The 23,019-nt window shown below is 44.0% G+C and overlaps 1 protein-coding gene across 2 annotated transcripts in view; it reads left to right on the top strand.

The window, feature by feature from the left end:
* LOC115176413 (suppressor of tumorigenicity 14 protein homolog) overlaps positions 1-23,019 on the top strand; it is a 34,713-nt gene that overhangs the window by 8,911 nt on the left and 2,783 nt on the right. For both annotated transcript variants that reach the window (XM_029736444.1, XM_029736443.1), the window contains exons 2-17: positions 6,622-6,769; positions 7,509-7,663; positions 11,708-11,778; positions 12,081-12,250; positions 13,533-13,568; positions 14,162-14,393; positions 16,324-16,463; positions 16,781-16,884; positions 17,381-17,490; positions 17,651-17,781; positions 18,393-18,497; positions 18,844-18,951; positions 19,279-19,392; positions 19,789-19,908; positions 20,445-20,625; positions 22,109-22,377. In XM_029736444.1, coding sequence (XP_029592304.1) covers positions 6,622-6,769; positions 7,509-7,663; positions 11,708-11,778; positions 12,081-12,250; positions 13,533-13,568; positions 14,162-14,393; positions 16,324-16,463; positions 16,781-16,884; positions 17,381-17,490; positions 17,651-17,781; positions 18,393-18,497; positions 18,844-18,951; positions 19,279-19,392; positions 19,789-19,908; positions 20,445-20,625; positions 22,109-22,377 — 2,194 coding nt within the window. The remainder of the gene's footprint in view (positions 1-6,621; positions 6,770-7,508; positions 7,664-11,707; positions 11,779-12,080; positions 12,251-13,532; positions 13,569-14,161; positions 14,394-16,323; positions 16,464-16,780; positions 16,885-17,380; positions 17,491-17,650; positions 17,782-18,392; positions 18,498-18,843; positions 18,952-19,278; positions 19,393-19,788; positions 19,909-20,444; positions 20,626-22,108; positions 22,378-23,019) is intronic.

The following is a 23,019-nucleotide window of genomic DNA, read 5'->3' on the forward strand; positions in this document are numbered from 1 at the left end:
AAGTGTCCTGAGTCTAAGTATTCAACCCCTTTGTTGATGCAAACCTAAAGTTTAGGAATATGACTTCTACCTTAATTGTCACCCTAGACCGAGTTCAATTTGCTTACCTCCCAAATAGGTCCACAGACGACGCAATCACCAGCACACTGCCTTATCCCATCTGGACAAGAGGAATACCTATGTAAGAATGCTGTTCATTGACTATAGCTCAGCATTCAACACCATAGTACCCTCCAAGCTCATCATTAAGCTTGAGGCCCTGGTTCTCAACCCTGCCCTGTGCAATTGGGTCCTGGACTTTGATGGGCCTCCTCCAGGTGGTGAAGGTAGGAAACAACATCTCCACTTCGCTGATCCTCAACACTGGGGCCCCACGAGGGTGCGTGCTCAGCCCCCTCTTGTACTCACTGTTCAACCATGACTGCATGGCTATGCACGCCTCCAACTCAATCATCAAGTTTGCAGATGACACAACAGTAGTAGGCTTGATTACCAACAACGACGAGACAGCCTACAGGGAGGAGGTGAGGGCTCTCGGAGTGTGGTGTCAGGAAAATAAATAACCTCTCACTCAACGTCAATAAAACAGAGGAGATGATAATGGACTTCAGGAAACAGTAGAGGGAGCACCCCCCTATCCACACGGAACATCAGTGGAGAAGGTGGAAAGTTTAAGTTCCTCTGCGTACACATCACAGACAAACTGAAATGGTCCACCCACACAGTGTGGTGAAGAAGGCGCAACAGCAGCGCCTCTTCTTCGCCTCTTCAACAGCACCTCTTTGACCTCAGCAGGCTGAAGAAATGTGTCTTGTCACCTAAAACCCTCACAAACTTTCACAGATGCACAATTGAGAGCATCCTGTCAGGCTGTATCACCACCTGGTATGGCAACTGCACTGCCCACAACTGCAAGGCTCTCCAGAGGGTGGTGCGGTCTGCCCAACGCATCACCGGGGGCAAACTACCTGCCCTCCAGGACACCTACAGCACCCGATGTCACAGGAAGGCCAAAAAGATCATCAAGGACAACAACCACCCTAGCCACTGCCTGTTCACTCCGCTACCATCCAGAAGGCGTGGTCAGTACAGGTGCATCAAAGCTGGGACCGAGACTGAAAAACAGCTTCTATCTCAAGGCCATCAGACTGTTAAACAGCCATCACTAGCACAGAGAGGCTGCTGCCTACATACAGACTTGAAATCATTGGCCACTTTAAGAAATGGAACACTAGTCACTTTAATAATGGCACTTTAATAATGTTTTCATATCTTGCATTACTCATCTCATATGTATATACTGTATTCTATACTCTCTATTGCATCTTAGCCTATGCTGCTCTGTCATTGCTCATGCATATATTTATATATTCTTATTCCATTCCTTTACTTAGATTTGTGTGTATTAGGTATCTGTTGTGGAATTGATAGATATTACTTGTTAGATATTGCTGCACTGTCGGAACTAGAAGCACAAGCATTTCGCTACACTTGCAATGACATCTGCTAACCATGTGTATGTGACCAATAAAATTACATTTGAATACAAATTTGCTAAACAACTCACAAATTGCATGGATTCCCTCTGTGTGCAATAACAGTGTTTAACATGATTTTTGAATGACTACCTTATTTCTGTACCCCACACACAGATAATTGTAAAGTTGAGCAGTGAATTTGAAATTCAACCGCAAAGACCAGGGAGGTTTTCCAGTGCCTTGCAAAGAAGGACCCCTATTGGTAGATGGGCATTGAATGTCTTTTTGACCATGATGAAGTTAATAATTACACTTTGAATGGTATATAAACACCCATTCACTACAAGGATACTGGCGTCATTCCTAACTCGGTTGCCAGAGAGGAAGGAAACAGCTCAGGGATTTCACCATGAGGTCAATGGTGACTTTAAAAACAGTTACAGAGTTTAACGGCTGTGATAGGAAACAACTGGGGATGGATCAACATTGTAGTTACTCCACAATACCAACCTAAATGACAGTGAAAAGAAGGAAACCTGTACAGAATACAACTATTCATAAACATGCATCCTGTTTGCAACAAAGCACTAAAGTAATACTGCAGAAAATGTGGCAAACAATTAACTTTTTGTATTCAATACAAAGTGCTATGTTTGGGGCAAATCCAATACATCACATTGCTGAGTACCGCTCTCCAGATTTTCAAACATAGGGATGTCTGTGTTACGCTTCTAATCGTTAAGGACTGGGGATTTTAATCAGGATAGAAAAGTAATGGGGCTAAGCACAGGCAAAATCTAGAGGAAAACCTGGTTCAGTCTGCTTTCTACCAGACACTGGGAGATGAATTTACCTTTTAGCAGGGAAATAACCTAAAACACAAGGTCAAATCTGCACTGCATTTGCTTACCAAGAAGACCGTAACTGTTCCTGAGTGGCCGAGTTACAGTTTTGACTTAAATCTGCTTGAATCTATGGCAAGACTTAAATGGTTGTCTAGCAATGTTCAACAAGCAATTTGAAGAATTTTGAAAAGAATAATGGGAATATATTGTACAATCCAGGTGTGCATAGCTCTTAGAATATACCCAGAAAGACGCACAGCTGTAACTACTGCCAAAGGTGATTCTAAACTGTATTGACTCAGGGGTTTGAATACTTAGGTAAAGTTGATATTTTATGTTTTTCATTTTCAATAAATTTGACAAAATGTCTAAACATTATGTCACTATAGGGTCTTGTATGGAACAAAATGTATGTAATACATTTTGAATTCAGGCTGTAACACAACAAAATGTGGAATAAGTCAAGGGGTATGAATACTTTCTGAAGGCACTGTATTTTACCTTTTTAGTGGTGTTTCTTTTTACAGGCAATACACTGACAGGCTATTGCAGTGTTTTTGATTTTTTTCTTCTGTTCTGTTCATATTGTCAGTGAAAGTTGTGTGTCCACTGTCTAATGCATTCAACACCATTTCCTGTGTAATCATAGGACACTACTGAGGCCTGTAGTTGGAAAGACATCAGCACAGTTCACAAATGGATCTAACTGGAGGGAGTAGTATTTTTGTTTGAGGGCAGAGAGATGGCGACAAAGGGGATATGACGAAAAGCATGTCATGGTTTTATTAGGCTGTGATCAGGGTGACTGATGGAGAGAGCGACCCCCGAGCGCTCACTGACCCCATCCCTAATGATTCCCTTAATTCCAGACCATGATTGCTGTTAGAAATTCCAATTAGGAGGCATGTGTGAGAGCCAGAGCGTGGTAATAATGGCCTTTAATTGCGATGAGTTATCATCTAGACCAGTGTAATTGAGCCCCCATCTTAAGGGGCGGCACTTCTGACAAATTGATTTAATACCGAAGCGATTCTCCTGTCCCTAATGGTGGATCGGGTCCTTCTCTCCACGCTGGGCCACAGGCGCAGAGGCAATTGTGTGCAGTGATTACTATCTGCTCTGTAATCGCTCTCTGTCGTCTGCGTGCGCAAGCGGACTCGGACACACACCCTGGACCCAGGGCAGGGCACATAGATCTTAGCCTATGCCTCAGGTTGCCCTGAACTTACCCATCATACTGAAGTACTGTAGGGAGAGAGAGGGCTGATATGGAGAGTCACTATATGCACATGAGTCAATATGACATCAATTCAAATTTTAATGGTCACATACACATATTTAGCAGATGTTATTGCGGGTGTTGCGATATGCTTGTGTTCCTAACTCCAACAGTACAGTAATATATAACAATTCACAACAATAAATACAATTCTAAAAATAAAAGAATGGAATTTTTAAATATTTATAAATATTAGGGCGAGCAATGTCAGTGTGGCATTGACAAATACAGTAGAATAGAATACAGTATATACAGTGCCTTCGGAAAGTATTCAGACCCCAACACACAATTTGATAAAAAAATAATTTTTAAACTGATCTCACAAACATAAGTATTCAGACCCTTTACTCAGTACTTTCTTGAAACACCTTTGGCAGTGATTACAGCCTCAAGTCTTCTTGGGTATGACGCTACAAGCTTGGCACACCTGTATTTGGGAAGTTAATCCCCTTCTCTGCAGATCCTCTCAAGCTCTGTCAGGTTGGATGGGGAGCGTTGCTGCACAGGTATTTTCAGGTCTCTCCAGAGATGTTCGATCAGGTTCTGGGCCACTCAAGGACATTCAGACTTGTCCCGAAGCCACTCCTGCGTTGTCTTGGCTGTGTGCTTAGGGTAGTTGTCCTGTTGGAAGGTGAAACTTCACCCCAGTCTAAGAACCTGCACCATTGCGCTCAGGACTTCATCAAGGATCTCTGTGTACTTTGCTCCGTTCATCTTTCCTGACTAGTCTGACATGCATAGTCAACTGTGGGATGTTATATAGACAGGTGTGTCTCTTTCAAATGATGTCCAATCAATATAATTTACCATAGGTGGACTCCAATCAATTTGTAGAAACATCTTAAGGATGATCAATGGAAACAGAATGTACCTGAACTCAATTTTGAGTCTCATTGCAAAGGGTCTGAATACTTAGGTAAATATGGTATTTCTGTATTTTATTTAATATATTTGCAAAATGTTCTTGCTTTGTTGTGGAGGTTTTGTGTGTAGATTGCTGAGTTGAAAAAAAAAATATCTATTTTAGAATAAGGCTGTAATGTTACAAAATGTGGAAAACTTCAAGGGGTCTTAATACTTTCAGAATGCACTGTACATATGAATTGAGTAAAGCAGTATGTAACTATTACTAAAGTGACCAGGGAGGGGCGGCAGGTAGCTTAGTGGTTAGAGCATTGGACTAGTAACCGAAAGGTTGCAAGATCGAATCCCCGAGCTGACAAGGTAAAAACTAAATAGCTGTCGTTCTTCCCCTGAACAGGGAACAGAGCCGTCATTGAAAATAAGAATTTGTTCTTAACTGACTTGCCTAGTTAAAAAGGTTAAAGGTTTAAAAAAAAAAACTTAAAAAACAGGGTTGAGTAACCGGGTGGTACATCCACTACGGTCCCGTTACATGGCTGTTCAACAGTTGTTCAACAGTCTGATGGCCTTAAGATAGAAGCTGTTTTTCAGTCTCTCGGTCCCAGCTTTGATGCACCTGTATTGACTTCGCCTTCTGGATGGTAGCGGGGTGAACAGGCAGTGGCTCGGGTGGTTGTTGTCCTTGATAATCTTTTTGGCCTTCCTGTGACATCGAGTGCTGTAGGTGTCCTGGAGGGCAAGCAGTGTGCCCCTGGTGATGCGTTGGGCAGACCGCACCACCCTCTGCGGTTGCAGGCGGTACAGTTGCTGTACCAGGCGGTGATACAACCCGACAGGATGCTCTCAATTGTGCATCCGTAGAAGTTTAAGGGTCTTAGTGTGGTGAAGAAGGTGCAACAGCTCCTGTATGTGCGGGTGGACCATTTCAGATTGACAGTACGCTGAGAAACTTAAATCTTTTCACCTTCTCCACTGCGGTTCCGCTGATGTGGATAGGGACGTGCTCCTTCTGCTGTTTCCTGAAATCCACAATCAGCTTCGTTTTGTTGACGTTTTTGTTGCGTTGTGAGGCAGCGGCTAGGGAGTATTGTTGTTGATGTCACCAAGTACTTGCTCACAGTTCCTTTAGAGAAGGTGGAGCACAGAGTGCCATGGAAGTCTTCTCTGCAATGCAATGCAACGTGTGTGTGCTCTCCGGTCACTAAACTGGCTGGGCCTGTTTTGACGTCAGGATTTGTTCTGAGCCTGTTTCAACTTGTCAGTGATTCTCCCCATTTTTGTTCATTTACAAATTAAACAAAAACATAGTCATGTAAAACAGACACCATTGTTGTTATGGTGTCAATCAGTGTTTAGACGCCTTTGCAATTCAGCGTCAGTCTAATACAAGGTGATGATCCAGATTGCGGTCAGTTTCGCAAACATCGCAATTGTCTGTCTTTCCCCTGCTGACCTACACACACCACACATCTGACAACTGCACTGATAGACACACACTGAGCTTTCCATGGCAACACCTCAAGGACATCTCCCACTCTCTCTCTGTGTCTCTGCGCTCATCTCTTTTTAAATCCACTAGTAAGGTTTTAGCCTCCAATGTGAAGTGAGAAGTATGGCTTAGGTTATACTAGTGATGCATAACCCTTCCTGATGAGGACCGTGAGTTGGATCAGTTCCTCTTTGGGATAATGCAGCTGCTGTTGCTTCTTGATTTTAGTTGCCGAGCCACAGAATCTTAGCTTTCATTTAGTTCTTTGTTACTGTTCAAATGTTGACGATGGGAACTTTCTGATGCCAGGATAAGTAGAATTGGCACTTTGTTTCTAGTTCCTTCGTTGAAGTCACTGGCTTTTCCTTTGTAGCTTTTTACAAGTCCACTGTCATTACTTTCACCTCGTATGGTAAGACTGGAGTCTGGAAGTGGCTATAGTTACTGCCTTGTACTTCAGTGTTCAGTCTCTTCCTGAAATCATCCTGAAACTATGATCTCCTAACAATCACCATGTTGTCCTTCAAGTTAGATGACTCACATATACTCTACACTGGATATGTTATTGTACTCCTACATCTTGAGTATTAGTAATCTCATCATATAAATGTAGGTAAGAAATGAACTTATCTCCCTCTTTATGTCTGTCTGCCTCTGTCTACCTAGGGGCAGAACGGGCGGCTTGAGAAGGTCACCTTCCTGGATAACAAAGAGAAGATGGCATCGAAGAAGAAGACTGGAGTGATAGTGGGAGTCCTCATCGCTCTGCTTGCCTTGGCAGCTGTGACAGGAATCCTCATCTGGCTCTTTGTTAGTGAGTACAACTTTACTATGTAGTCTGAGATTAATGCATGTAATAATCATAGACTGTAGGTACTATCACTCAGTCTGACGGAGTGAAAATGCAAAGGATGCCCCAAAGTGGCTCAATGACTTCAACTGTACTAATGTTGCTAATTTCCAACCCTCTGTTTGTCCTGGAGTATTCTGGGAGGTTTGTTTCTTCTAAAGTCTGAACATTGATAGCTGAAATGTAAATAATGGCAAACAGCTTTTAATAATCTAGCGGAAAGACTTGGGTTTGAGTTGGCAGCCCTAGCCAACTGCCATGGCCAATCTAAACCTGCCATCTACAGGGAACACCCAGGAGATTTCACATTCACAGGCGCTGCCTGACTGCTTCTTTGAAGGCCTAGGCATTTGATACAAATATCTGAAATAATTAGAAAGTTTGGAAGTTTTAATTTGCCATTGATAACTTGTTTGTTTGACAGGCCTTAATTTGTTTGGTGTTAATAATTCAGGGGAGTAAAGTGGTGCGGTGCAGAGTAGACGGAACACCCTGACAGTCACACACACACTCACTCTACAGCCTGATCAAAGAGGCTTTTACAGAGAGATAAACAAACTCCTAAATCCCTGTTCTCTTTTTATTTGCTCCAGCAGAGAATCATATTAACCATCTCTGGAAGTTTGAGGAGGTCATTGGTGTTGCATGTAGAATGTTTCTAAATGACTTCCTCTTTCTCCCACTCTCTTTTCCTCGGTCAAAGGCAGGGAGTCTGCTGCCACCATAAGTATGAAGCGTGTCCCAGCTCAGCGGGTGTATAGCGGGCACATGAAGCTGGACAATGTGCCCTACAACCAGAATCTGGAGGACCCCACCAGCACAGAGTTCAACAAGCTGGCAGACGACCTGGAAGAGAGAGTGAGTTTGACCCCGGTTTAGGCTCAGATGCCATGTCCTCGTGATGTTCTGTTAAACTAAATCTGTTCAAACTGTTTTTTTTCTATGGTGGTCATATGGTGACAGACAAAAGTGATGAGATGACAGACAGACATCTGTCATTTCCAATCAGTTTCTTGCCTGCGTCAAAAGCTGAAATTTGTTGAACTTTTGATGGATAGATTGATGACTGGCCCAATGCCCTTCTACCAAGTTAACCTCCACCCACAATACCCTTCTACCAAGTTAACCTCCACCCACAATACCCTTTAAGTCAGGTACGGTATTAAGTCAGGTGTCAGAGTTCAGAACTGACTGAGATTCAGTTTCTCACTCTTGTAAGGTTTGTTGTACCCATCTGCCGCAGCATGTTTTTCTCCTGGTGGAAGGAGGTTGCTAAAGGCATATTTGTGTGGGTGGACTGGAAGAGAGGACATCATCTAGTAACTCTGTTATTTCCTCCAACATTTCCTTTCATTGGAGTAATGGAGATGTGTGTATCGCCACTTAGGAACATGACAATGATAAACTGCTATTGCTAAACTCCCGGTCAGTGTGGCGTTGCTTTAGTATGTATGGCTGCATGAGTGACAATGTAAGGTATGTGTGAAAACCGAGGGGGTCTGAATGGAATTCTAGATGACTGTTCACTGAGCATTAATGTGACAACAGAACACACCACCACCATTATTCTCTGCTTGGTACATTCAGTGCATCCTCTGGCCATGTATTGCAGAAGCAGTAGAGCAAAGTGTCATTATATGTTGGTGATTGGGTCTACAGTATATACAAATGAACTAACAAAGCCAATCAGAAACCAACGCACTATTGGCTCCACTGGCAAGACTTAAGAATACACAGTAGAGGTCAACCGATTATGATTTTTCAACGCCGGTGCTGATGCCGATTATTGGAGGGCCCCAAAAAAAAAAGCCGATGCCGATTAATCGGCCGAATTTTAACTTTTTTAAAATTATTATTTATTTTTAACTTTACATTTTTTGTATTATTTATTTATATATTAATATATATTAATATTAATATATATTAATATATATATTAATATATATTAATATAATAATGATAATTACAACAATACTGAATGAACACTTATTTTAACTTAATATAATACATCAATAAAATCAATTTAGCCTCAAATAAATAATGAAACATGTTCAATTTGGTTTAAATAATGCAAAATAAAGTGTTGGAGAAGAAAGTAAAAGTGCAATATGTGCCATGTAAAAAAAGCTAAGGCTTTAGTTCCTTGCTCAGAACGAGAACATATGAAAGCTGGTGATTCCTTTTAACATGAGTCAAAAGGTAAGTTTTAGGTTGGAGTTATTATAGGACTATTTCTCTCTATACGATTTGTATTTCATATACCTTTGACTATTGGATGTTCTTATAGGCACTTTAGTATTGCCAGTGTAACCGTATAGCTTCCGTCCCTCTCCTCGCTCCTACCTGGGCTTGAACCAGGAACACATCGACAACAGCCACCCTCGAAGCACCGTACCCATGTAGAGGAAGGGAAACAATTACTCCAAGTCTCAGAGTGAGTGACGTTTGAAACGCTATTAGCACGCACCCGCTAACTAGCCATTTCACATCGGTTACACCAGCCTAATCTTGGGAGTTGATAGGCTTGAAGGGGTGGGTATAATTTGTGGAACGTTCCAACAGGAATCTGTTCCAAAAAACGTAAAGTAAAAAGTTGCCAACCAACAACGCATACAAAGTAGCAACGCATACAAACCTAGCTAACTAGCTGCCGAATAGGCATCGACTCACCACGTAGCTTATTCTTAATGTTTGTCTATAGGCAACCAGAGTGAGGACAGACATTTTTCAGAATAAACGTGATGAGTGAAAAACGCAATGAAATAGACCACTCCCTACCCGGTATCTTATTCTGCCGCTATATAACTTTGTATGCGTTGTTTTTTGGCAACCTTGTTATTTACGAAGTTTTTGGAATAGATTCCTGTTGGAACGTTCCACAAATTATACCCACCCGGTTTGAAGTCATAAACAGCTTGAAACACAGCGAAGAGCTGCTGGCAAAACGCACAAAAGTGCTGTCTGAATGAATGCTTACGAGTTATGTCAATGTTATGTCATAATTACGTAAAATTCTGGCAAATTAGTTTGCAACGAGCCAGGCGGCCCAAACTGTTGCATATACCCTGACTCTGTGTGCAATGAACGCTAGAGATGTGACACAATTTCATGTTAGCAGGCAATATTAACTAAATATGCAGGTTTAAAAATATATACTTGTTTATTGATTTTTAAGAAAGGCATTGATGTTTATGGTTAGGTACAATGGTGCAATGACAGTGCTTTTTTCACAAATGCGCTTGTTAAATCAACACCCGTTTGGCGAAATAGGCTGTGATTCAATGATAAATTAACAGGCACCGCATCGATTACATGCAACGCAGGACACGTTAGATAAATTAGTAATATCATCAACCATGTGTAGTTAACTAGTGATTATGTTAAGATTGATCGTTTTTTATAAGATAAATTTAATGCTACTTAGCAACTTACCTTGGCTTCTTGCTGCCCTCGCGTAACAGGTAGTCAGCCTGCCATGCATGCTCCTCGTGCGTTGGATTGGATTAGTAATCGGAAGGTTGCAAAAACGAATCCCCCCTGAACAAGGCAGTTAACCCCCGTTCCTAGGCTGTCATTGAAAATAAGAATGTGTTCTTAATCTGACTTGCCTAGTTAAATAAAGTTGTTAAAAAAAAGTCCCCAATTTTTTTTTTTTTTATCGGCAAATCGGTGGCCAAAAATACCGATTACCGATTGTTATGAACACTTGAAATCAGCCCCAATTAATCGGCCATTCCGTTTTAATCGGTCTACCCCTAATACACAGAGTTCTTTTTGTTGAGGGAACAATGCACCTCTCTGTGTGTTGGAGGTGCTGTGTGGTTGACTTGGTAGTGTGGTTGACTTGGTAGTCTGCTGTTGCCTGCTGTAGAATATGGCATTTGTGCTTAGAAACAGATTTGAATAAGGCAATCTACACTTAGGTTGTTACCAAAAATCCTAGAGGCTTGATATTCCTTTTTTTAAGCTGAGAATCACTAACTTTTATGCTTTAGGGATTTATTGAAATGATTTCAGAGGCAAGCAGGCCTTGAGGGTAGTTGTACATTTTCTGTAGAGTCCTTGAAATCCCAGCTGATGACCACTGATACACTTCGTCTCTTGTTTGAGCTCTGAAAACGGCAATGGGATCACATTCTACACTTCTGGGTTTAACTTCAGTGGATCACTCATTTTGCTCTCCTCTAAAATTGGTAATGGACTTTCTCCATTATGGTCCATTGAAAAGTCTCCAGCTCATTTCTCGGTTCTCAGTATGGTCTTATCAGAGTTGATACACATGAAGATCGTTCGCTACTCTCTTCAGTCTGTTTCAGGGAGCTGAGGTGAGTTTAGCTACACTGTCTTTATAATGTACCTTTTGGATTTAACATTTACCAACATTTACCAGCCTGATAATTGCATGTCCGCTACATGCGTTCTTATTCACAGTCTGAACTGGAGTTTAACACACACACACACACACACACACACACACACACACACACACACACACACACACACACACACTATGAATAGACAGCATGATTAGTAACAGCACATGCTAGCATTAGATATCCAGTTTCTTTCTACATTTTTCACATATCTGTAGCTGAAAGCACTCGTCCTCCATGGGATCTCCAATGGAAACCCTGTTATTCATGGCGTGCAGGCAGTTGGAATGCAAGCATCCACACTTGTTCTCAGAGGCCTTATTGCAGCCTCAGACAAACCTTTCTTGGTATCTAACTGACCAATACCTGGAGCACTCCCAACACCATGTTAACCTTGATCAATTAACCTTATATGGAGGATTCAGCTGAACTCTGAGGTCACGGCTCCCTATCTTCGCCATGGTAACTGCAAATGGGTTGTCAGATAACCTAGTGAATGATCATTTTTATGTTTGGCTTTTTTCACCAGCTTAAGATCAACTACAAACAAGTAGAGTTCCTCTCCAAGTACTACACCACGTCTGTGGTGACCGCCTTCAGGTAGGAGAGCATTCTGGGATGTGGAGTTTCTGCATGTTGGTAATGTACAGTTGGCCATAAAGCTAGTCATGTAATCACTTGTTTTAATTACATAATATGAATCTTTGAAAATGCTTATTGGATAAGTGTAGTTTGGACAATGGAACCTCCAATGCGGCAACTCAAAACACCAGCTGTACCTGAGGAGAGGTTTGGTAAAACCTGCACTATAGAAACGTTGAAGTGCATGACTGTGAGTGATCAATGAAGGCCTCAGTCAGCATAGTTTGGTCTTCTTCCTTCAAGTCCCTCTCTCTCTCCAGTGAGGGGGTGCTGGCCTACTACTGGACCCAGTTTGACATCCCGGCAGCAGACCTGGAGATGCTGCCAGAGTTCTCTGAGGAGCGGGTCCTGGAGGTGCTGTGGAACGGCATCAGGGAGCAGGGCAAACGCTCCGGCCAGAGCCTCCACATCAGCCAAGTCACTGCCTCACGTGAGTTAGTAGTTAGTACAACCCAGTCAAGACCAAACCAAGGGGTGTAGTCTCTGGGGCAGGGGGTTTATCTAGAGGCTTAGGGTTTAAACTAAGCAAGCAGTGACCAACCCTCCTCCTGGAGAGTTACCCTGAGTCCTGCAAGCTTCCGCTTCAACCCATATCCAACACCTATCATTCTACTAATTGGCTTCTCACCAGGACCTTGATCAGCTGAATGAGGGGCAGGGGCAGTGCCCCTGTGACAACAATTTTGGACCCCCTTTGTGGCCCCCCTAAATGTGGAGTATGAAATAATTTTTACATAACTAATTTTTGCTATTTTTTTACATCCGTTATTAGACAGTGGTAACGCGGAACACTAATGATTATGAACATGGTCTTTTACCTGCAATGCAGTGAAGAAAACAATATGACAACAATAACGTCTAATGTAACTGGCCCCTCTAACAGTACAACTGGCCCCAGCTTGGCCCCCCCCCCCCAGTTGAAATGGTCTAGAACTGGCACTGATGAGGGGTAACAGAGTTGGTCACCAGGACCTTGATCAGCTGAATGAGGGGTAACAGGGTTGGATCAAAAGCCTGCACACCCAGTAGCTCTCCAGAAGGATGGTTGGTCTCCCCTCAACTAAAGGGTTGTGTTTAATGAAGAGAAATGTATTGTCTGAAGCAAGCCCCCCTCTCTGTCATCTTCCATAAGCATTCATATCTGATCTGATTTCTGCATTAATGGCTGTTCTATGCCAGCTAGATGTCTCTGACATGCCCTAATAAGATAACGTGGAGGTATAAGGGACGCCACTCTGTTTTCTATTGTATCAGAGATTGGACACTTTATGTAGTTTGGGTCTTCTAATGACATTACAGTAGTTGGCCCCTGGACTGCCCTCTAGCTCCCTGTCTGCCTGGCTGTAGCCATTATCATTATTCTAGCTTCTGTCTACTTCACATTGCATTGCAAATAGGTCACCTTATATTACTTTGTGGTTTTGCTCTCTTTAAAATGATTTCTGTTTATATGATTTGATGTGGCTGTCAGACAGTTAGACAGAGATGTATCCCTGGGCTCCGCGGGGCGAGGGAACGTTAGACAACAGTCCAATATTATACGCCCATGCATCTATCAGCTTCTCAGTTTGGTAACACTTTCTTAACCCTCTCCTCCCTCCTTATCTCTCATTTCCCCTTTCCCTCTCCTCCTTCATCTCTCCTTTTCTCTCTTCTCCCTCCCCCTCTTACTCCACCACTCTTCTCTCTCTCTCACCCCCCTTTCTCTCCAGGCACAGACCCCAGGATGGCCAGGAACCCCAGAGCCGGTGAGTAAACCCACTGTCTCCCGTTTCCATCACATTTCGCTGTAATTTTCCACCCGCTAGATGTTCACCCCGCTGCTGCCAGTCTGTGAGAATGCCTGCCCCGCTTGATACATAATACTGCTGCTGCTCCATTCATGAAGAGATTGAGAGCCCTGGCTATATAGTACATGAGTGGACTACTGAATAAAAATGGACGTTGGCATATTTCACTCCTTTTTTTACCGTCTGTGTTGATGCGTAATCCTCAAACGATTTTGCGCATGGTACATTTCATTTCAGATGAGAGTTGATAGTTGACATTGCATCAACAGATGACACTGGATGATGAACAGTGTAGTAGATATGGTATAAGATGTGTACATTTCTCCGCACCATGATATGACATTTTGATTGATGCCATACAACACAGCTCTGATCTTTTTTTCCCACTATGTTATGTGCCTTGGCATTTGCACTTTTGGGACTAGCGAGTCTAAGTTTTTCCTTAGCATGTGAGCTGACCAGGGAAAACCCACAGCCTTGTTGGGCTACTGTACTTATGTCTGTACATCTACTAATGTCATCTGTTATGCTGCTCATTTCCTGCCCATCAGATTTCGAGTGTTTCTTCCGGTTGGAGGCTGGCACTTTAATTCAGAGCTTCCAGTCTCCAGGCTTTCCAGATCAGTACCCGGCCCAGTCCCGCTGCCAGTGGCAGATCAGAGCCCCGGAACAGAACGCCATCTCAGTCCGCTTCACCCACTTCCACATAGAGGATGACTGCTCTGATGATTTTGTGTCCATCTACGACTCCCTCAGCCCGGATGAATCCCAGGCCATCACTCAGTGAGTGCTCTCACAACCACTACTGTGATGATGATAGATAAATAATATGAATAATGCATAGATTCTTATTAGTGCTTTTCATGGACCCAAAGACTCTTGTACAGGATGGTAATGAGAGAGGCTGAATCAGGCCAGTGTTTGTCATAATGCCACTATTCTCCACAGCCCAAGGAAATCCGTGACAAACTCCATCTTAATATCAGCAGTGATACACAGACAAGTGAATTCAATTGTAAGATTGCACATTTGTGTGAGACATATTGGCTTTGTTCAATCGAAGGTGGTTTCCTGGTGTCTAGGCTAAGTGTAATTGATAGGTTGTTGTGCTGTGAGAATGTGGGTTTGTTTCCAATCGATAAAGCTATGTTAACAAAGGAAGCAGAAAGTCAGCTTCAAACTTGCTTTCTTTCAGCACAATAAATAATATATTCTTTGTCCTACCAAGAAACATACACTGAGTATACAAAACATTAGGAACACCTGCTCTTTCCATGACAGACTGACCAGGTGAAACCTATGATCACTTATTCATGTCACCTGTTATCTACTCCAATCAGTGTAGATGAAGGGAGGAAACAGGTTCATGATTTTTAAGCCAAGTGAAACATGGATTGTGTGTGTGAATGGACAAGACAAAAAATGTAAGTGCTTTTGAACGGGGTATTGTAGTTGGTGCCAGGCGCACCGGGTTTGACTGTGTCAAGAACTGCAACGCTGCTGGGTTTTTCACGTTCAACAGTTTCCTGTGTGTATCAAGAATGGCCCACCATCCAAAGAACATCCAGTCAACTTGATGCAACTGTGGGAAGCATTGGAGTCAACATGGCCCGACATCTGAGGGCAAAAGTGGGCGGTAAAACTCAATATTAGGAAGGTGTTCATAATGTTTTGTACACTCAGTGTATCCCACTTGTTTACAACCTTTTATTAATTAGGGTCCAACCAAGACATGCATACTTAATGAGGAAAGAAAGTACAAGTGTGTCATGTAGTTTTACAGAATTCCCAAGAGGGACCGGAACATCACTTTCCCCAGTGGGAATAGAAAGACATGGGAGAAAACGGTCGTTTTGAAGTGTTGCGAATGCTGTGGACTTCATTCCTGTCACATCATTGGTGATTTTAGTCACTTGTTGGGATCCTGGTGCATTTAGCCCAGCACGTCGTCTTTCATTGTTAACATTGGGGACCTTCAGTGAGATTGAGTTGGCTCAGAAGGACCTCTCTTTTCCAATCTACCAGGGGTGGTTGGTTGTCTGTGGACTGTTTTTGCGTCTCTCTCTCTCTTTCTCTCTCTTCCCCCCCACTGTGGCAACCTGAGTGCAAATCAGTGGGGGCTACACTGCAGGCAATTTCAAGTTCCAAACCCTTCGCCAAACAAATGCGGGTAGCCAGGCGCTGCATAAGATTTTATATTGCTGCTTAGCCTATCATATTTATCCAAGGTGACACCAGGTTTATGAGAGCCTTAATACAATAGTTTCTAATGGCATTACCCTGCTGCAGGTAGATGTAGGGCTGCTCTTGCAGCGTCATTCACACTTCTGTGGCTCCGGCCGCCGGCCCACGATGCAGGAACGTTTAGATAAAATACCTGTTTGACTTTGAAATGCCGTGTGTGTCTGAGCGGGCAGGGCTATTTTTCTTCCCTTGAATAGTTGATTTAATGCTCTGATGTGTCGGTGCTCATCAGTTATTTAGACATTTCAAATGTATTTAATGGGCTTCTTTGGGTTTCTGATTCATGTGTTTTATTAAAAGTGTACTATGTCACTCTAACAACACAGTGTAGATGGTATACTGATGGTTTATGCCTTTCATGCCTGCACCACATTCTGTCAGTGAATGAATTGAAGTCCCACACAATCAGTGTTACCCAGCCCTGTCATTGGCTGACGTCTCCATTTCCTGTATGAATCTCCTCCTACAGCAAGTGTGGTCAGAGGCCTCCCAGCAATCCCCTGGAGGTGGTGTCGTCCAGTAACATCATGCTCATCAACCTCGTCACCGACAGCGCTGTCCAGAGGCCCGGCTTCAATGCAGAGTACTCAATCATCCCCCTAACAACATGTAAGCTAACATCACACAGTCATCCCCTTACCAAGATGTACAACTACAATTTTTTAAATGTATTTTACCTTTATATAACTAGGCAAGTCAGTTAAGAACAAGTTCTTATTTTCAATGACTGCCTAGGAACAGTGTTCAGGGGCAGAACGACAGATTTGTACCTTGTCAACTCGGGGATTCGAACTTGCAACCTTTCGGTTACTAGCCCAACGCACTAACCACTCGGCTACCCTGCCGCCCCAATGCCAGTCAAACAGTCCATATTTCACTAAGTTAACATGGTGAACACTCTAATGACCCAACTGTTGCCATTTTAGCCAAAAGTTGTGGAGGAGTCCTGAGTGATGCTCAGGGGAACTTCAGCTCTCCCCATTACCCCAGCTTCTATCCCCCAGCCCTGGACTGCAAGTGGACCATCGAGGTAGGTGATCCTGCACCATAGCCCCCTCTGTTACCCCCTCTCTCTGCTACCTCTCTATTTACCCCCTTGCTCTCTGGTCCCTCTCTCTAGTCCCCTCTTTCCTGCACCATCCATAGCTCTGTATGAGGGGAATGCTGAGGCTGCAGAATGTCAGCCAGGCTGTTCAGTACCTCTTCCATCTTCATCTGTCCTATTGCTGCAGCAGCAGCCCTTAAGGTTGTGCGTCTGGGGGGAGGAGGTGGGTTAGGTGTTCTCCCACAGTTACTGTAGGTTAAGTTCCAATTCCCTACACCTCCCACTTGGTCCCGTTCCCCTTGTGGATTTCAAATCATTGAATTGGTGTAAGCAGGCTCGAGGGACTTCCCACCATATTTCCTGCACCATTTATTTAAAATCTATGAGGAGGAAGGAACAAGTGCATACCTCTAAGCAGCAGGGCGGAGTGGTGGCATTTTCCAACTCTTAAGACTCACATGACCACAACCCTGTCTCTCAGGTTCCTGCAGGGAAGCAGGTACGTGTCAAGTTCACCATGTTCCGTATGAAGGAGCCGAGAGTGGACGTCAGGGTGTGTCACAAAGACTACATAGAGGTCATGGGCACCAAGTAAGAATTGTCCTCTACTTACTGGAGCTCTATAGAACAATATGACTTTATTGATTATCACAGGATAAAGGAAATGTGTTCTCTGCTTTAAACCATGATATCCCATTGACGTACAATGTCAGTATTTCCACTCAAAGAAACGTTGTGTGCTTTGTGTCAGGTACTGTGGGGAGCTGTCTTCTCTGGCCCTTACCAGTACCACCAGCTCTCTGGTTGTGATGTTCCACTCTGACGAGTCCTTCACAGACAAAGGCTTCCAGGCTCAGTACAATGCATACGATCCTTCCGACCGTGAGTATTTTCTCTCTGGTGTTATATATGACTCTGGATTGTATGAAACGTCCTATGAAGGTGCTACCATTTTATGGTACTGTTTTCAAACCCCTCTTACTCTCCATGGCAACTGATATGGAAGTGGTGGTGCTATTCAAGTGAAAGTTGCTATATGACAGAGTAATCGTCACTATAACAACTGAACTAGTGCCCCAAACCCAGTGGCACGCTGACTGACACTCAGCCAGAGACGGTTCAATGATGTAGGTTTACAGACTGCAGCTCTGACATCACAGGTCCACCAATCACCATGGGAGCGTGTTTATTGTCTGTTTTATCAGTCAGGAGCACTTCTAGTCTCCGTCTCAGTCCCCTCCACTCCCCTCGTCCCCTCCACCCTCTGTAATGCTGCTCTCTGAGTTTGGGCCATAATGGATTTCTAATTGCTTTGGTCAATAGGGATGAGCAGATGGCAACAAGACGGATAGGCCGGATATACACTGTGATTCCCTCACACTCCTTCTGTCACTCGCTCTCCATCTTTCTCTCTCCTCCCTCGCTCTCATTCGCCTCCTCCCCCCGTCTCCCTCCTTCCTTCTTCATTCCCTCCGTTCTGTTACTGTGTGCAGCTTGCCCCAACCAGTTTGCCTGTGGCTCTGGGTTCTGTATCAAGAAGGAGCTGCATTGTGATGGCTGGAACGACTGTGGGGACATGAGTGATGAAATTAACTGCAGTAAGTAGACCCTGTCCTCGCTTGGTCTCACCCTTACCTCACTCCCCTTCTTCCTTCCCTCCCTCACTTCCCCTCATCCCTCCCTTCCTCACTGCACCTCAGACCTCCCTTCCTCACTGCACCTCAGACCTCCCTTCCTCACTGCACCTCAGACCTCCCTTCCTCACTGCACCTCAACCCTCCCTTCCTCACTGCACCTCAGACCTCCCTTCCTCACTGCACCTCTCCCCCTTACCCTCCCTTCACATACTTCCCACTCCCCTCACATTCCTGTGTGTGTGTGTGTGTGCATGTCTGTGTAATAGAACCCTCTGACACTCTAAACATTTCCTCTTGCTATTTTCAGAATGTGAAAAGGACCAGTTTGCCTGTGACAACGGGATGTGCAAGCCCAAGTACTGGGTGTGCGACCGTGTCAATGACTGCGGTGACGAGAGTGATGAGAAGCACTGCAGTGAGTAGCCTCCTAGTCGGCCAGACCCTCTCTATTTATGTAATACCAATCTGCGGGCTAAACGGGCCGCTAATGCCATACTAATTGTGCTAACATTAAAGGCGCTAATCGATGGACACTGGCTCCTAGCTCGGCTGTGTGTGGTCATTACTTTATCAGTAATGTGGCTTGTTGGAAGCCTTGCCCAACTTGCTCAGCCTCCGTCTAGACTCTTAAACATGTATAATGCATTCAGCCTTTCAAAGCACAGAGCGGGGGAGGGATGGAGGGAGAACAAGAGTCCAGTCTGGCCACATCAGTAAATCTCTTTCCCGTCCTCCCCCCCAGGCTGTGCTAAGAATGAGTGGAGGTGTGGCGACGGGACCTGTTTGCCTCAGGATGTGGTGTGTGACACTAAGACAGACTGTGTGGATGGGAGTGACGAGGCTTCCTGTACCGTCAGTAAGTTAACACACACCAGACTCCTCACTCATTACGTGACAGGACACACCTCTCTTTTGACATACATTAGCTATGTTTATGCTACTGCACACACCTCCTCACATGAAAACCCTGTCACTCCTTTTCAATCTCAGTTTTGTGGATAAAGTGGGATGTTAGACTAGACCGTCTCAATCAATACAGCCAATCAATGTAAACCACAGCACCATCACTGTGTATGGTGCACTGCATTCTAATGCCTGACTGATTGGAGTGTCTTTTTCATCAAACCTGGCCTAACACTGAAATAGGTTTATGAAAAATGGGATTTTTTTTTTTTTTATCAGAAATGTGTTTTCTTATGATCTCTTGATGGGTTTTGACTTTGTATTTTTATCTACCTCTCTCTCTGTGCAGCTCCTGGTATCTGCTCAGAAATTAGCTTTAAGTGTAAGAACGAGGCGTGTGTGAACAAGGTGAACGCTGAGTGTGACCGGGTCAAAGACTGCACCGACGAATCAGACGAGGAGGGCTGCGGTAAGACAAGACAACCCAGCAGCAAGCTCTCCCATTCATCCTCTCATTTACGTCTTCACTCGCTTCCTATTCTCTGGGCATCTCTCTCTGTCTTTGTAAAAACATCCATGAGTTGGCATGTAGTTTTAGAACTCCTGTATGATGCAAAAAAGCTCATCATTGTCACTCCTAACAGTGAGCTACAGGACAGCAGAGTAGTGGGGCTGAGATAACGTACGACTGGCTGCTTGTCTACACAGCACCAAACAAGCCGGAGGGCCTCCATCCAGCACTTTTATTTATTTGATTCTTCTTTGGAGAACTATTGACGTCTGTGTGAATATTTTTGTGTTTTTCCTTTCCTACAAGCCTCGGGGCCTGGCAGTGTTTTTTTTGATAAGCTAATATGTCGGTACCTTATTATAATTCCAATGAGCCGCGCGGTTCAGCTCCAAAGCTACGGTGTCAAGTTGAAGTTATTTTCTCCTTCTCTTCTCTCTGTTCATTAATGCTCATCTCACTCTTCCTCTCCTCCATTCCGCCATACTTCCCAACAGACTGTGGCGTCCGGCCATACAAGCTTAACCGTATTGTGGGCGGGGAGAATGCACAGCTGGGGGAGTGGCCCTGGCAGGTGAGCCTGCACTTCCAGACCCATGGGCATGTGTGTGGCGCGTCAATCATCTCCAACCGCTGGCTCCTGTCTGCCGCCCACTGCTTCAAGACCATCAGCCCTGAGTGAGTTCCACATACACAACACTGCTCTCCCTGCTCCTCCTTTCTCCCTTCCTCTCTGCTCTTCCCGCCTCTCTGCAGATTGTCCTTCCTATTGTTTCAAATATCCTCCCTTCATTCCTCCCGCTTTGCTTTTGTTCTCTATGCCTCTTTTTGGGTCTGTCTATCCCGTCATGCGTGTGGGTAGTTTATGGCTTCTTTACTCTACTGAAGCTTCTCTCCTTGACTTCTTCTTTCAAGATCTCCAGCCCTGCATGTGTACATGGCACCCCTCACACCTCTTCTGGTTTCTGATTCACAGACCGATCGTCCCATCTCTGCTTCTGAAGCCACTGATACCTCCCATCTCCCTCTACTCTGCTTTCAAACACGTTTTTCTTGTCCTTCTTTCCAAAGCCGGGGGTAGTTTATAGCCACTCTGCAGTCTTTCATCTACTTCACTGAGTTAACTTAGTTTGTTGGCGCCCCATTCTTGTTATTATTATTATTCATTATTCCAGAGGACATCGTTTTAGGGAACCTGTTCATTCATTTAATACTAAGGGCTCTTTAATCTGTAAAGCTGAAGAGTTCCAGGTTCCACAATAGAAATGTAAAGGTGTTGAGCCAACATATGCAGCATATACCATGAATGCGTTCTCCACTAAAGTGGGAATATTGCCTTTAAATTTCAATCATGCTGTAAAGCTGAATTTCCTCGATGCGGATTGAACAGAGCCCTAAGAGACGTGAGTATGATGGGTAAACAGTGCTTTACACAACAGGAGATTTTTGATCCACTGCACAAGGACTGAGAAATTACCCCCTGATTATACTGTTTAGAAGAGATGCTTCAGGGCCACATTTGCATCAAAGCAGCTTTATAGTGTATATACTGTGTGTAATTGTCTGGGCTGCCAGTAGGTGGAGCACTAGCCCTGCACTAGAATGTGATCCAGCACTGCTGTGTTGGGATGGATGTGGTCTTTTCCATTTAGAGCCAGCCACTGTAGGGGATGATGTAGCTGTGCACTGCAGCGGTTTCATGAACAGTACAGAGATTTACAGAGCTCTGTTGCTAGCATTGGTTCCTCTCACAATCACACAGTCAGCTTGGAAGAGAAACGGCTTCCTTTCTGTTTACAGACAGCATTCTCTTATTCTGTGGAGAGGCTCTATAGGAGTAGCTCAAGCCCATATCCTATAGCAGCAGTAGGCAATCTTAGACTCAATCTTACATGGCTGATTCAATCAATTGAGTCTGTATTAAAGACTAATTAGTTCATTATTTGAATCGGGTGTGTTCCTGCTTTGGCCGCAGAAAATGCCTGCCCCCACACTGGCCCCTTTCAGATAAGACTGCCGGCCCTTGGCCCTGTAGGCTGGTTAACATACCCACAATCAATTCTATCTACTCCTGTACTTTGAAATTTCACTGTTTTTTTTTACAAAGGCAGGGAGGCCAGCAGAATAACTGAATAATGGTGCCCTCTCTCATCTCCTCTAGAAATCACGTGGCCTCAAACTGGCAGACGTACAGTGGCATGCAGGACCAGTATAAGCAGGATACTGTTCAGAGAAGCTCGGTAAAGACCATTATCACCCACCCAGACTACAACCAGATGACCTATGACTACGACATCGCCCTGCTGGAGCTGAGCCAGCCGCTGGAGTTCACCAACACCATCCACCCCATCTGCCTACCCGCACGCTCCCACCTCTTCCCTGCTGGCATGTCCTGTTGGGTTACAGGCTGGGGCACGCTCCGCGAAGGAGGTGGGGGGTCATATAGTTACACTATTGTTCTTATAGACCTAGGTCATATACAATACATATTTTGAATCATTTCAAATGCTAATGTGGCAATTGATTTAGTGCATGGGTTCAAAGTTAACATACATTTACTTCTATTTTATGCTACAGAGCTGGGTCATACTAGGGATGGGCATTCGAAATGTTTTTCCTGTTCGAGTACTCACATTATTTTTTGTACTGGAGTACTCAAATAAAATAAAGTATATTAGAATACACTACAGAAAAATATGTGCATTTATCTATATGCCAACAGTGTGCAAAAATGCCTAATTTGCCCCATATAGTCTAGTATATTCAGTGAATAAAAAAACAAGTGCCATTTGAGAATCATTCATTGAAACCATAATGAGCTGCTCGGTTTTGGCGGGTTCACTCACAGCTTCGCCTAACAGTGGCAAAATGTAAAAGATAAGGAAATAATCTTACTGCATTTTCTAAACGCAGATGTAAAATTATTCTTATAGTCTGATGCCGAGCAGAAATTACTATGTGCTTCAGTTGCGCTTCTTCACTCTGAGAATTCACGAACTGCCATTCTATCAGCAGACAGCACTCTGACTGATTTGTAGCTACTTTTCTCGGTAGCCCTCTTTTCTCTGGTAA

This window comes from Salmo trutta, chromosome 37, assembly GCF_901001165.1.
Source record: "Salmo trutta chromosome 37, fSalTru1.1, whole genome shotgun sequence".
NCBI classification, from domain to species: Eukaryota; Metazoa; Chordata; class Actinopteri; order Salmoniformes; family Salmonidae; genus Salmo; species Salmo trutta.